This window comes from Trichosurus vulpecula, chromosome 4, assembly GCF_011100635.1.
Source record: "Trichosurus vulpecula isolate mTriVul1 chromosome 4, mTriVul1.pri, whole genome shotgun sequence".
In the NCBI taxonomy this organism is placed as follows: domain Eukaryota; kingdom Metazoa; phylum Chordata; class Mammalia; order Diprotodontia; family Phalangeridae; genus Trichosurus; species Trichosurus vulpecula.
The window spans coordinates 263,715,112-263,727,830 of NC_050576.1; the positions used below are offsets into that span (position 1 = coordinate 263,715,112).

At 40.3% G+C, this 12,719-nt stretch overlaps 1 protein-coding gene across 1 annotated transcript in view; it reads left to right on the forward strand.

Annotated features, from left to right (window-relative positions):
• Nucleotides 1-4,908: 4,908 nt before the first annotated feature.
• Nucleotides 4,909-12,719, forward strand: part of PLOD2 (procollagen-lysine,2-oxoglutarate 5-dioxygenase 2) — a 107,426-nt gene continuing 99,615 nt past the window's right edge. Inside the window, 1 exon segment of the mRNA XM_036755999.1 lies at nt 4,909-5,133. Coding sequence (XP_036611894.1) covers nt 5,025-5,133 — 109 coding nt within the window. The 5' untranslated portion in view covers nt 4,909-5,024.

Below are 12,719 nucleotides of genomic sequence, written 5' to 3' on the forward strand. Positions count from 1 at the left end.
TGGGCCTCCTTACTGTTCTTGAAACAAGACATGTTATCTCTAAATTCCAGGATTCTTTACTGGCTGTCCCCCATGACTGGCATTTTCTTCCTCCTCATCTCTGCCTCCTGGCTTCTTCCAGTTTAAGTTTCACTTTCTGCAACTTCCATTTCTCTAGTCCTCCTTAAGATCAATGCTTTTTTTTCCTGAGATTATCCCCAATTTATCTTGTATATATCTTGTTTGTACATATTTATGCATAAATGTACATACATACTTATAATTTGTACATAGCATATCATTTTTCCCATTAGACTTTGAGCTTCTTGAGAGAGGGACTTAAGGATTTTGATTTTTTTTTATCTTTTCTCTGTATTTTCAGTGCTTAGCAGATTGCCTGCATAGAGTAAGTGCTTAATAAATGCACGCTGACTTGACTTGACCTCAATGACCTATTGGTACATTTAACTTAATCTTTATCCTGGTCGCTCCTCAGGGTCTCCCCTTGTCTTATCCTCCTTCTGTTAATGGTATGACTCATCTCCTAATGGCCTAGAACCCATCCCTCCAAGTCATTTACGATGCTTCCCTTACCCATCCACCATCCATCTCTCACTCTGCTTGATTCCCCTTTCCAAATGTCTTTTCCATCTGTCTCTTCTGCAAATACCCTAATCAGGCCCTATTACCTCATGCCTGAGCTATTGTACTAACCTCAATCCAGCCTACACACCACTGAGAGATAAATCTTCCTGCAGTACTCTTTTGATCCTGTCACTTCCTTGCTCAAAATTTTTTTAATAGTTCCACATTGCCTACAGATGAAATCCAAACTCTGGAACCTGGCGTTTCAAGCCTCCATACAGCCTGGACCCAATTTTTCTTTCCAGTCTTATTTACTAAAAATCATTACATGAAAGAGCTACTCTCTTCCTCTTAAAATACACCTTGAGTTTTTCTAACTCTGTGACTCCCATTCTCCCAGGCTTCCATGGTCTCCCTTTTCCTCTATCATAATCAGACTCTACTTCAAGGCCCAGATTGAATCAAACCTCTTCAGTGAAAATTTGCATAAACATTCCATTCAGAAATATTCATATTCCTCTGAAATACTGGAGAAAGAAGAAGTCATGGAGTTGAAAAAGCATTCTAGATCATGAACGAGAAGGCCTGAGTTCCATTTATGATTCCTCCTTTTATTTGCCATGTGACTCTGGGCAAGTTTGCTCATCTGTAAAGTGAGAATAATTAAGTCCTGTCTGCCTCACATGGCTGTGAAAATCAAAAGTTATACAAGTATAAAGCATTATATGTTTATTCATCAAACATTATTAAAGGTTTACTATGGGGGACAGAGGGTGTGACATTGTCACACTTGTGCTTTAAGAAGATCAACTTAACAGTTGAGTGGAAAGCAAGGAGGTGAAGCAGCAGGCTATTGCAGTAGTCCAAGCCTGATGAGGTTCATAAGGGCCTGAACCAAGAGTGGAAGGGTTGTGAGAGTAGAGAAGAAGACAGATGCGAAAAATGTCATGAGGACAGAATGTTCAGTGGGCAGTCAGAGACAGAGGACTTCCCAAGGGAAGATTGTGCTTTTAAATGGAGGTTGAATGAAGCCTTTTTGAGAAAGCAGACTAGTTCTTTAGAAAACTCTACAGAAGCAGATGATTAGAACATTCCTGACATTGTAGCCATTAACACAGCAATGAGTAGAAAAGAAAAAAAAAAGAAAACATAAAACAGTGATCATTTGGAATTCTCCATAGGATTGGGATTTTAAGACAACAGGACAGCAGCTGTGAACATTATACTGTGGGGTATACGTGGCAGTGAGTCAAGGCTGGCCAGGAGAATTGGGACCAGAAGTCTAGCTCTCAGGAAAGGTCATGGGAGCATAGGACTTTAGATGTAGGGCTTATAAGCTTTGCCCCATGGACCCCTGTGGTAATCTGGTGAAGCTTATGGGATTTATTCTGAGAATGATGTATTTAAATGCATAAAAGGCCTAGGATTACCAAGGAAACCAATTATACTGAAATACATTTATCAAAATATTTTAAAATTAAAAACCCCTCAAAATTAAAAAAAATGTTAAAAATTATCTTTACATGTAAATGGGAGAAAATAAAATATTATTAAAAAGATTTATAAAAACCTTTTTCATTGACCCCAAGTTAAGCATATCTGGTTTAGAGCTTGGTAGGACCTAAGAGACAGTCTGGTCTGGATTCATCATCTCATTTTTTAGATGTGGTCCAGAGACTTAAAGTGTCTTTCTCCAATCAAACTTACCATAGATAGCTGAGCCAATATTGGCTTAAAACCCCATCTCCTCTGTCTCCAAACCCAGAGGTCTTTGTATATTATACCAACCTGCTTAGAAGATCCTACAAGTCTAAGAAGAGGAGGTCTAATGATGATAGCTTGCATTTATAAAGCATTTTTTAGAATGTAGTCTTCACAACTACCTTGTGGAAAAGGTATTGAAAAAATTAAAATACCCGTTTTTCAAATGAGGTTATGATTTGGCCAAGGCCAAACTGAAAATAAAATAAATGGAGGACTAGAACCTTGTAACAACAATTCTACTTGCAGCTGCTGTGGTGGTGTAAGACCAATGACAACAACACACAGGAGGGTTGCTAGCACAGATTCTTTGATCTGCTTTTCTAAAGGAGAGCAACTTTAAAGGGGTCAACAATCTTACTTTAATTGAACAAATGTATTATGAAAAGTCAGCACCCTGAACTTCAGAGAAAACACATACAGAAATTACAAACAGAAATAAAGACCAACAGACAGGGTTTATGTCTGAAAAATTAGCACAGATTAACAGACATATATAACTGTCTGACCAACATCATACATACATAGTTAGCAGAGAGAGAAGCACCATGGGTTTTCAAAGGGGGGGGGTGGTGTCCTTAATGGCTACCCAGAGTGTCCTCTGACCAAATCACAGGAATATTCTTCCAATGAGTGAGCCCCAAAGGAAAATGCTAACCTCAGAATATATATAGATGGAGAGGGAGAGGGAGAGAGAGGGGAGGGGTCTAGCTGAAACATCCATTCCTCAACTTTTCCATTTGCAGACTAAAGGACCATGATTTCTTTCTTTTTTCTTCATAGGCTGTTTGTGTGTGTGTGTGTGTGTGTGTGTGTGTGTGTGTGTGTGTGTGTGTGTGTGTGTGTTCATTCCATAGACCCCAAGTCCCTTTCTCTTTCATATTTCTCCGAATATTCTTTAGATCATTAACACTGTTACCAATGTTAACATATCAATGAAGGGATTTCTTGTAGATACTTTATTATGTTTGCCTCTCCCTGGGCAGTTTCTTAGTTATTAATCACATTTCAATTTAATATTTTTATTTTAGGACCTATTGATTCTTTTTTAACTAAGATGTGAAAATAACTAGATGGTCTTTTTCTAAGTTCTATATGTGTCTTTGACTAATTTTGTGGACTGTATCTATAACTTGCTCTTCTGGAAAATGTCCATGTTTTTACCCGTATAGATCATTCTATGGCCGTGTGCCCATGCTTATAAAATGTGCCTTGGACTAGAAGAGAAAGTAGGCTAGAATAAGGTAAGTGACAGGCAGTTCCAACTTTATTAAAACATGAAATATAACAAGAAGGATCAGAGAAAGGAAGGACGGCTCCAGGTGATTTGTTTTCCCTTTCGGAGAAATTTTCCACAAAGAACTGAAAGAGTTTAAGTGATTCCACAGTGTTCCAAGCCTTCTGAATTTGTAAATTTCCTTATTGATAGTGAGGAAGAAGAAATATTCATGAGACAATAAAACCTTCATTTTATAAGGATTTAAATACACGTCAAACGTTTTCTTTTATATGGTGATGAAACGTTGCCTCCTGGATTAAGGTGAACCATTCTTTCTCAAAGCATGGAAACTAGCTGGGTCCCAATTCAGTCAAGGTGACTAAGGCTGGGGACGAGAATTGAAACTTGTTGGGCAGTGAGCAAAAAGTCCCAAATTAGGAGTTAAGAGACCCTAAAATTCAGATCCTGACTTTGCCTTGGGCAGGTTACTTCACTTCTCTGGGTCTCAGTTTCTTCATTTGTGAAAGGAGTGAGTTGGTTTTTGTTTTTTTTTGTTTTGTTTTATGACCTTTTAAACAATGATCCTTTCAGATCCTCTGAATTCTGGTCCAGTACGGGCCTGCTAAAGTCCAGAAAATTGGAAGTTCCAAATCTGGTCCCACTCGCACCGAAGCCAGTCCCTACTTGCCCACCCCGCCTCCTTTTTTCACTCCCCTCCCCAGGCACTCAGAATTGCTTCCCTGAGTCCAGGCAGATCTGCGTGCTCTGCTACACGTAGCTGCCGCCAGCTCTTTAAATAATGTCCGCAGTGAGCAAATACAACCCAGACACCGGGAATGGAAAGTGAATGGGAGGGAGACAGACATGCCCCACACCCACCCACCCACCGACCGCCCAAGCGCACCCGGAGAAACTTACACAGACGTTTCACTGTCAGTCCGGCGGCCAATAGCCGGGAGGGAGGCGGTTGAACTGCACCGGGATGGGGGAGGGGAGTGTAAAGGAGGGGATGGACAGCCTAGGCTCTGACCCCTCCCACTCTCGCCAGGGAAAGTTATAAGTTACCCTTCCTCAGGGAACCAGGAGGTTGGAAGTTAGCCTTTGCCTGTTGCACCCAGCTAGGCTGGGGGAGATATTTCTACCTTTTGCAGACAGGACTAAGTCATCTGACTCTACCTACCCGCCCCGTCCCCATATCCTTCAGTCTCCCCCATTCCCATTCTCGGCTCCTGAACCAAGGGGTGGGCAACGCTTGCAGCCCGCCTCTCGCACCCCACCCAGAGGCTACACAGCTGGACGCCAGCAGCTGTCAGAAGGGCCGGCGGGCGGACTTGGGGGTGGGGTGGGGTGGAGTGGGGGGACCTTGTCTCGCGAGAAGTACAGCAAAGTAGGGGAGTAGGGGGGGCTTAGGAGAGCTCCCGGGCTGCTCCAGCTGCTCATCGCACACCCGAGGTGGACCTCTCCCTCCGGAGGGGCGAACATGGCGAGAGACAAGCTCAAGCCCCCCATTATTCTCTTGGCCCTTTCCTTACACCTCGTGAAGCCCTGCGCTGCTGCGGAAGACCAGAAGCCGTCCATCATCCCCACAGGTGAGTGCTCCCCACCTTCTTGGGGAGGGGGAGCTCATGCACTCCCCGGCTGCTGCTGCGGCGCAGCTTAGAAGGGAGCGCTCTTCTGGAGGTGATGCGATGGGTTTCACCACCCAGGTGATGTCTGCAACTCTACTCTTGGGAAACCTGGCCGACTCCAGATGTGGAGGCGAAGTAAAATACCTAAGTGATGCCTGACTTTGCCTGGAGGGTTCCATATGAACCACAGCTGGGAGGCTTTCATTCAAGTCTTCCTGTCCCCAGGACGCACATGCCTCTTCTGGTCCCTTCCTCTTGTCTCCTCTTTCTGCTGTCTTTTTTGGTCGTGGGGTAACACGCAGCAAAACCCCCTTTCTCCAATTTATTATACACGCCTCGCCTTGCCCAGAGGCCTTAAACTTGGGAGATCAATGAGCTGATTGATGGTGACACATTCCTCCCGGCGCCCCAGGAAGCAGCTTGTAACACTTAGCTCTTGCCAAGAACAACCCTCACCACAGGGCTTGTTTTCTTGTTAGGCTGCCTTGCTTCCCATCACCTAGCCGCCGCGGTTTAGCTCCTGGGGGACCCGGCTGGCTGGAGTGGAGACTCTCTACCCCTCCTTCCTCCCTCCGACCTTTATTTTATTTCTTTCTCTAAGGCTTGGATTGTAGCTTGCCTTCTTCCTCCCCCCTCTCCTCTCCTCCTTCCCCTCTTTCATTCTCCCCCTCTCCCTCTAATTTTCTCCTCTTTTACTTCCCCTTCCCCCATTACTATCCTTGTTCACAGGAGCTAGATTACAAGCGAAGAATCCAGTCCAGTGCATGTAAAATAAAACTTTCTGCATTCATGTAGTTTAAAGGGAAGCGCCCAACACATGTTTGTCAAAACATGTCCCTGTGCCATTTGTTGGCTGTGTGAAATCGGCGGAGTTCCCTGCCTTTTCCCCAGCTCCTCAGAACTCCAACTTTCAACCCCGATCCATTTCTGAAATTAGATCTCATTTAAAAATACTTCTCAGCTGCACTGATTTTTTTTTCAAATCTGGTAATACTTTCTGACCCAGTCTTTTATGGAAGTTAATAAGGGCTCTTGTCTGCTGAAGCAGTCTTTAAACATGAGGAAGGAAACTTCAATTTCAGGGTTATTTAGTAGGTAGCATATGGGCTAATACATGTTGCAGTCACTTTTTGTTCGTTTGCAAAGGATCCCGAAGACATGAATGAACTCAACTGTTCATTCTTCTACATTCCTGACCCACAGTGCCAACTTTGTTTGCCCTGAGGGACTCTAGGTTTCCTCTGAGAGCTCCTTGGGTTAAAATACCCCCTCCCTCACAACTCACCCCCCCCACCTTGGCAGTTGTATGTAGCAGTTTCTGAACCTCTCATGGCTCGCATAAAAATAATCGAGTTTCCATGTGAAAATTTATCAGTGTTAAACCTAAAAGATTTACAGGTAAATACCTTCAGAAGTTCAGATGCAGAATTGTTATATCAAAACTAGTTTGATAAAGAATAAACCACTTCACAGGATCTCAAATTTACAACACACTCAAATTCTATCCAATACAACCAATTGGATGGATATTATCACCTTTTTTAATTCTCTTTACCTATGTATACAGACATATATGTAAATATTTGTAAATAAAGTTTAGATGTTAACTTCCAACTATAATGTTCTATGATTTATAGGTTTATAGTGTCTGTCTGTGTGTCTCTCTCTCCCTCTGTCCCTCTCTCTCTCAATCTCTCTCTCCCTCTCTCTCTCTCTCTCTCTCTCTCTCTCTCTCTCTCTCTCCCAACATATATATGTATATATATGTGTGCATATCTATCTGTTATGTCAAAAGTTCCATATATCTATGTATCTGTATCTGTGTGTATATAGACATATATGTATATGTGTACATATGTGTGTGTATGTATATATATGTATATATATTAATTAGTGCATCCCTTTGTGGCAGTTTCTGGGTTCATGGGTATTGTCAAAATTAATCACCTTTTCCCTGATCTTTTCATCTTCTCTCCTTCCCCCGCTCCCTCCCCTTCTATACAATAATTATAACATATTTATAAAGAGCTTACTATGTATTAGGCACTATGCAAAACACTTTACAATTATCTCACAATTATCTTACCCCAGGAGCTAGGTGCTGTTATTACCCCCATTTTACAGATGATGGAACTGAGGCAAAGAGGAGTTAAGTGACTTGTTCAGTCACAGGAAGTCAGGTTTGAACTCAGGTCTTCCTCACTCCAGGTGGGTGGTCAGGTCAAGTGACTTAACTCCACGGATTCATCCAGATTTTTAAATCTAGGTGTGATAGTGAATTAAATTGCCTTATGTTAGAATACCCAGAGCAAAGGAATTTCAGAGATGAGGGCTATCCAGAGATAATGAATGTATTTAGAACGTGTTAAAAGTCTTACAATTGGTAACAATTTAGTGAGAAAATTAAATTATGGTTCAGCATCCAGGAAAATAATGATCAATTGTATAAAGCACAGTTCGTAACAGTAGCCAGTGATAAGAAAAACGGATATTTTATCCAAACATATATGTGTGTGTTTAAGTATGTGTATATAGTATTACATTAAAAGTTTGACAAACTAATGAATTATAAAACATGCACACTAATATAGCCTGTAAGAGGTCCATTGTATTGCATTTCCTTCCAGGGCATAATTGTAATATTCAGTATTTATAAATTTAGTATTTATCATTATTAGATGAGAGCTAAGTAGTTATATAGATCATGAAACTGTGACTATTTTCCTACTCTCTCAAAATGGGAGTAACCCTGGGTCTTGAATATAGAACAAGCTCCAAATGGGTATGATTTCATTTTTTTCCTTTTTTGACCCCTCAAGCCACTTTCAGCTGTACTTGAGACATCTCTCATCTGTAAAATAAAGGGGTTGGGTTAGATGTTCACTTCCAAATATAATGTTCTATGGTTCTATAGTATCATGGGAAAGATAAAAATAATTTTTTAAAGCATATATTATCTGTTGCAAACCTCCCCCATATTAGAATATGTTCTGTTCTTTTACATGTATTCCATAGTAGGTTCCTGTAACTACTAATTACAGTGCTGTGAGTCACTGACTGAGTAGTTTTATATTTTACTTAATGAAAGTTTTGTTGTTTTCCGAAAGATTTAGTTTTTTTTTTCCTGTCGTCTCCAATTCTCTTCTTCTGTATGTTCTCTATTAGAATGGAAAATAGTCTAAAGAGAATAACAGGTTAGATCATCCTTAAGGAGTCAGAGTTGCTGGATTAGAAGTCTCTTAAGACTTTGGTTCCAGTCCTATGTCAGAATATCACTAGTTGGGTGACCCAGGGAAAATCACCAAATTTTTCTTGACCTCAACTTCCTAACCTACAAAATGTCATTGATAACAGCTGTATCACTTTATATTGTTGTCTTCAAGGATCAAATCAAATAATGTATGTAAGGTGCTTTACAAATTTTAAACTATGTAAATGTCCATTGTTATGAATATTATTAATAAGCAATAATATTTTCTTCCAGAATTTTTTATAAGTATGGCATAAAAAAGAATGAGTTTCTGGCACCATTTTATAAAGTGTTTTTCCAGACAAGAGTCTTTGAAGCTGATTCTCTGTGGATCAGGTTCCACTTCCACCTTTTTTGCTCTTTCCAGACGTTATTGGAAGAGAGTAGGAGGGCACAGACTTGTTTCATTCAGACAAAGCATTTGAAACATATCTGTCTCCTATGTCCTGGGTCACCGGGCATATTCACTGACTCAACCTTCTTGACTGTGTCTCATAAGATCTGGGTAGATGTTTAAAATGATTAGAACAAAAATGGAAGAGAATTTCAGACATTTATTTCAAAGCAAGTTCATCTTTAAACTTTGAAATATGATGTAGTATCCTTAGAACCATAGACATTTATAGCTGGAAGAAATCTTAGAGATCGTTGAATCTAACCCCTTTGAGAGGGAAGAAAGGGAAAGCTTACCCATACCTAGTAATGAAAACTGGCAACTAAGATTTGAGGGATATAAGTGAGATGTGAGGGGATCTGGAGACAAGTTTATGTTTCAGCGTCTACCCACTGTTTGGGCTGATGGCATGCAACCAAGAAGAGGAACTTAGAGTCCTAATTTGCTGGTCCAGACTTTGTCCACGTCACCATGTTTTACTCTTACACTTTTCTCTCTTTGCAGAGCAAGGCAACATATTGATGTACTCTGTCACCCTAAATGAGAAAGATGGCTATAGTATCTTCTTAGAACTCTGGATTCTGGATACCTAGATTGCTTTGGTGGGGATATGGGAATGAAGAACATAGAGGGCAAATCAAAGACCAAATAGTGCCAAGTGATGCTTGAAAAAAAGTAGAAAATGGAAGGATGATCTAGACGGTAGCATTCTGGCTCTGGGCAATTAGAAAGCCTGTTTTTCATTTTGGGTTTTTCCAGTGCTTCTGATGACTTTTTGCCTTCAAACATAGTGTCTCTGTTTCATCTTCTGAAAGGGAGTTTTTACTCAAATTTGCTGTTTACTCAGGTTTCCCTACTGGTGTTCTCATGATTAAAAGGTTGTGTATCGTCTTGATCTCTGGGTAAAAGGGGCCTCAAAGTGTTTATGTCTAATGAAAATTGGGTTAATATGGCCAGTGTTCTCCATTTCAGGAAAAACCAATTAGTACATTTTTTTTTCAGTTAGGGTCTTTTTTATCACCCTCATAATTAGTATGAACTGAGTTCTTTGGGTCTTTAGTAGTCAGAAGTGCCTTTTAGTACAAATATTTCTGAACTTCACACATTTATTTAAATGTCATATTCTTGAATTCATTGCAGGAAAATACCTTCAGTCAATATGATCTGGGTTAATGAGAACAGTGATCAAAGCACAGGGTCTTGCTTCAGCTGAGTTACCCATCCTCAGCCAGAAAACTGCATGCAACACCCTGCTTAATGAACAGGTTAATTGTTTTTTCCATCTTATCCAGTATTTGTCCTTGTTCTGTCTCTGTTCATGATATCCATCATCACTATCCTTTGTGTTTGATAATGATGTTATTGACGTATCTACATTTTGTGGTGGAAGGAAGGTTATTGAATGAATGCTGTTTGTAGTTCAAATGGTCTGTTTGTAGTTGTATAATAAGCTTCCCTTATATAGCTTTAATGTTTTAAACATTTCCTTGCCCTTTTTGAACATTTAAAGTTGGCAGTGATAATTGTAGCATCTAAGTCACCACAGATGTGAAGTTTAAATGACATCAGGTATGTAAACTACTTTTCATAGGTTAAAGCTGTATAGGAATGATGACCATTACTGTAATTACAATAACAAAGGGTTTTTCAGTTAGTGAGATTTCAGCAGGTTGCTATAATAGTTCTGGGCGAGGAATAATTGATGGTTTTTCTTCTTATTTATGAATGAAATACAAGCTAAGGCCCTTCTAGCTCTTTTCCTGAATTACTTGTTTTTATTAATGTGTGTGTATATATATATATGCAATATATATACACACACAAATACACATATACATACATACATGTGCATATGCGTATGTGTGTGTGTTTGGGGCTTTTTTTTAACAAAGCAGAGTAAAAAGAAAGTTCTTGGGAGAAGAATGTATTCCTCTGGGGGAAAGAAATTACTAACAATTTTAGACTAGTATACTACAGTTTCAATTTTAAGGGGTACTATGTCCATGGATCATTTGTACAGGAAAAAGAAATCGGAAGAGAAAAAGTCAGAAGTGCTTTCTAAAGATGAGGTATGGGAGAAATGGAAGAAGGGTTGATTCTCAGTATGTTTTTCCAAGTTGCAAAGTACAAATTTCAGTTTTCTTCTTTCTTCTTTGGTCCCTATTATACTGTGGAAGGGTTGAATGATTATTAAGTTGTTCCAAACCAATGTGATTCAACTGTTTAGACTCATCATCATTGATACATTGATTAAGCAACTTACTATATGTTAGATGCTCAGAACAGAGAGAAGCATCACAAATACTCTGTCCCTTACTCTTTAGAGAAGAGATTCTTAACCTGATGACTGTTGATGACTATTTTAGTAAATTGGTTTTCTTTATAATCCAATACATTTAAAACATCATTCTGAGAAGGGGCTCAAAGGCATCACCAGACTGCCCAAAGGGGTCCATGGGATAAAAATGGTTAAGAACCACTAGTTCAGAGGTTTACAATCGGGGTCTTTACCAAAAGTAAAGAAATTTTGTTTTGATTTTAATAGTTAATATTCCCCCTTGCTACACTGTGAGTTCCATGAAGGCAGGGACTACATCTTGACCATTTTTCTATTTTTTCACTGGAATCAAAACAGAATAACTCAAAGGCAGAATAACACAGTAGAACAATGATGGTATCAGGGCCTGGAGCCTAATGACTGTGAAAAGACCACTATTTATTTGCCAGGGTGCCCCCACCTCCATGAGTTAGGATAATTGTTTCATTTTGTTTTCTTTTCCTGAAAGGCAATATAACTCTCCCTCCCTGGTTACATATATGTGGATTCCTGGTCACCTAATGGCATTAAAAGGCCCACCCGCCTGGAGCTGAGTCCCTGCCTTGCTGATCAGATGAGTTTCTGTGTGGAGTATAAAAGAGGGGAGGAGGACAGTGTCTACTCAAGCTATGTGCTGGACTAATCTTGTTGAATATTTTTTCTGTGTTATGGCTAAGTAAACCTCCTTTTGTTAACTGTTGAAGGACCTGCAAGTGCCTCATTTCTGACATCAACCTGAACTGGCCCTCAACAGTGACTTTGGGCAAATCATCTCACTGCTCTGTGCCTCGGTTTCCTCATCTGTAAAAATAAATAAGGGGGTTGACTTCCATACCTCCCTCTCCCCTTCTACCTCCAGTTTCCATTCTAGCCTGAATTCAATGATTTATGATCTTAGGTGATAGCCATTTAGGAAGTGGTTGGTAACTGATTCAATATTACTGGAAAAATGATTTAATTTGCAAAGTTGACAAGCATTTATTGAATGTTTACTATGTGCTAGGCTTTGAACTATGTGTGTATATACCAGTAGAAAAGAAAGACAAACCTTGCTGTCAAGGAGCTTATATTCTAAAGAGGGAAACCACACATAAAAGGGAGCTGAAAAGTAGAGGGGTGGGGCAGGGTGTCAGAGACTAGCAAGTCACTAGCAGAGGATGTGAGGCCTAGGCCCTTCCTCAAAATGAAGGTTCTAGGAGGAGTTCATGAGTGGGAGAAGGGGGATGGAGAATGGAAGGATGTTTCATGGTGATGAGGGCAGAGGGCTGTAGGAGCTGAGGGAATTTCTGGGGGAACAAGGCAGCTACACACACACACACACACACACACAAACAAACACACGCATGCGCGCGCGCGTGCGCGCGCAAATTGAGGTACTATGAGAACTGTGAAGATTTGGCTTTCTCACCTCTGAACACATACTGGCTGTAGATCACATAAACGCTCAGTGCCTATGACTTTATGAAGGTTACAGAAAGTGAACTGACCTGGGCAGTAGACAGCATTTCCTCTTTGGGGAATTCCCCATTGAAAAAAAATGCTTTAGTATATTTGGAAAAGCCAGTCTTGGGATTGTTATATGATTA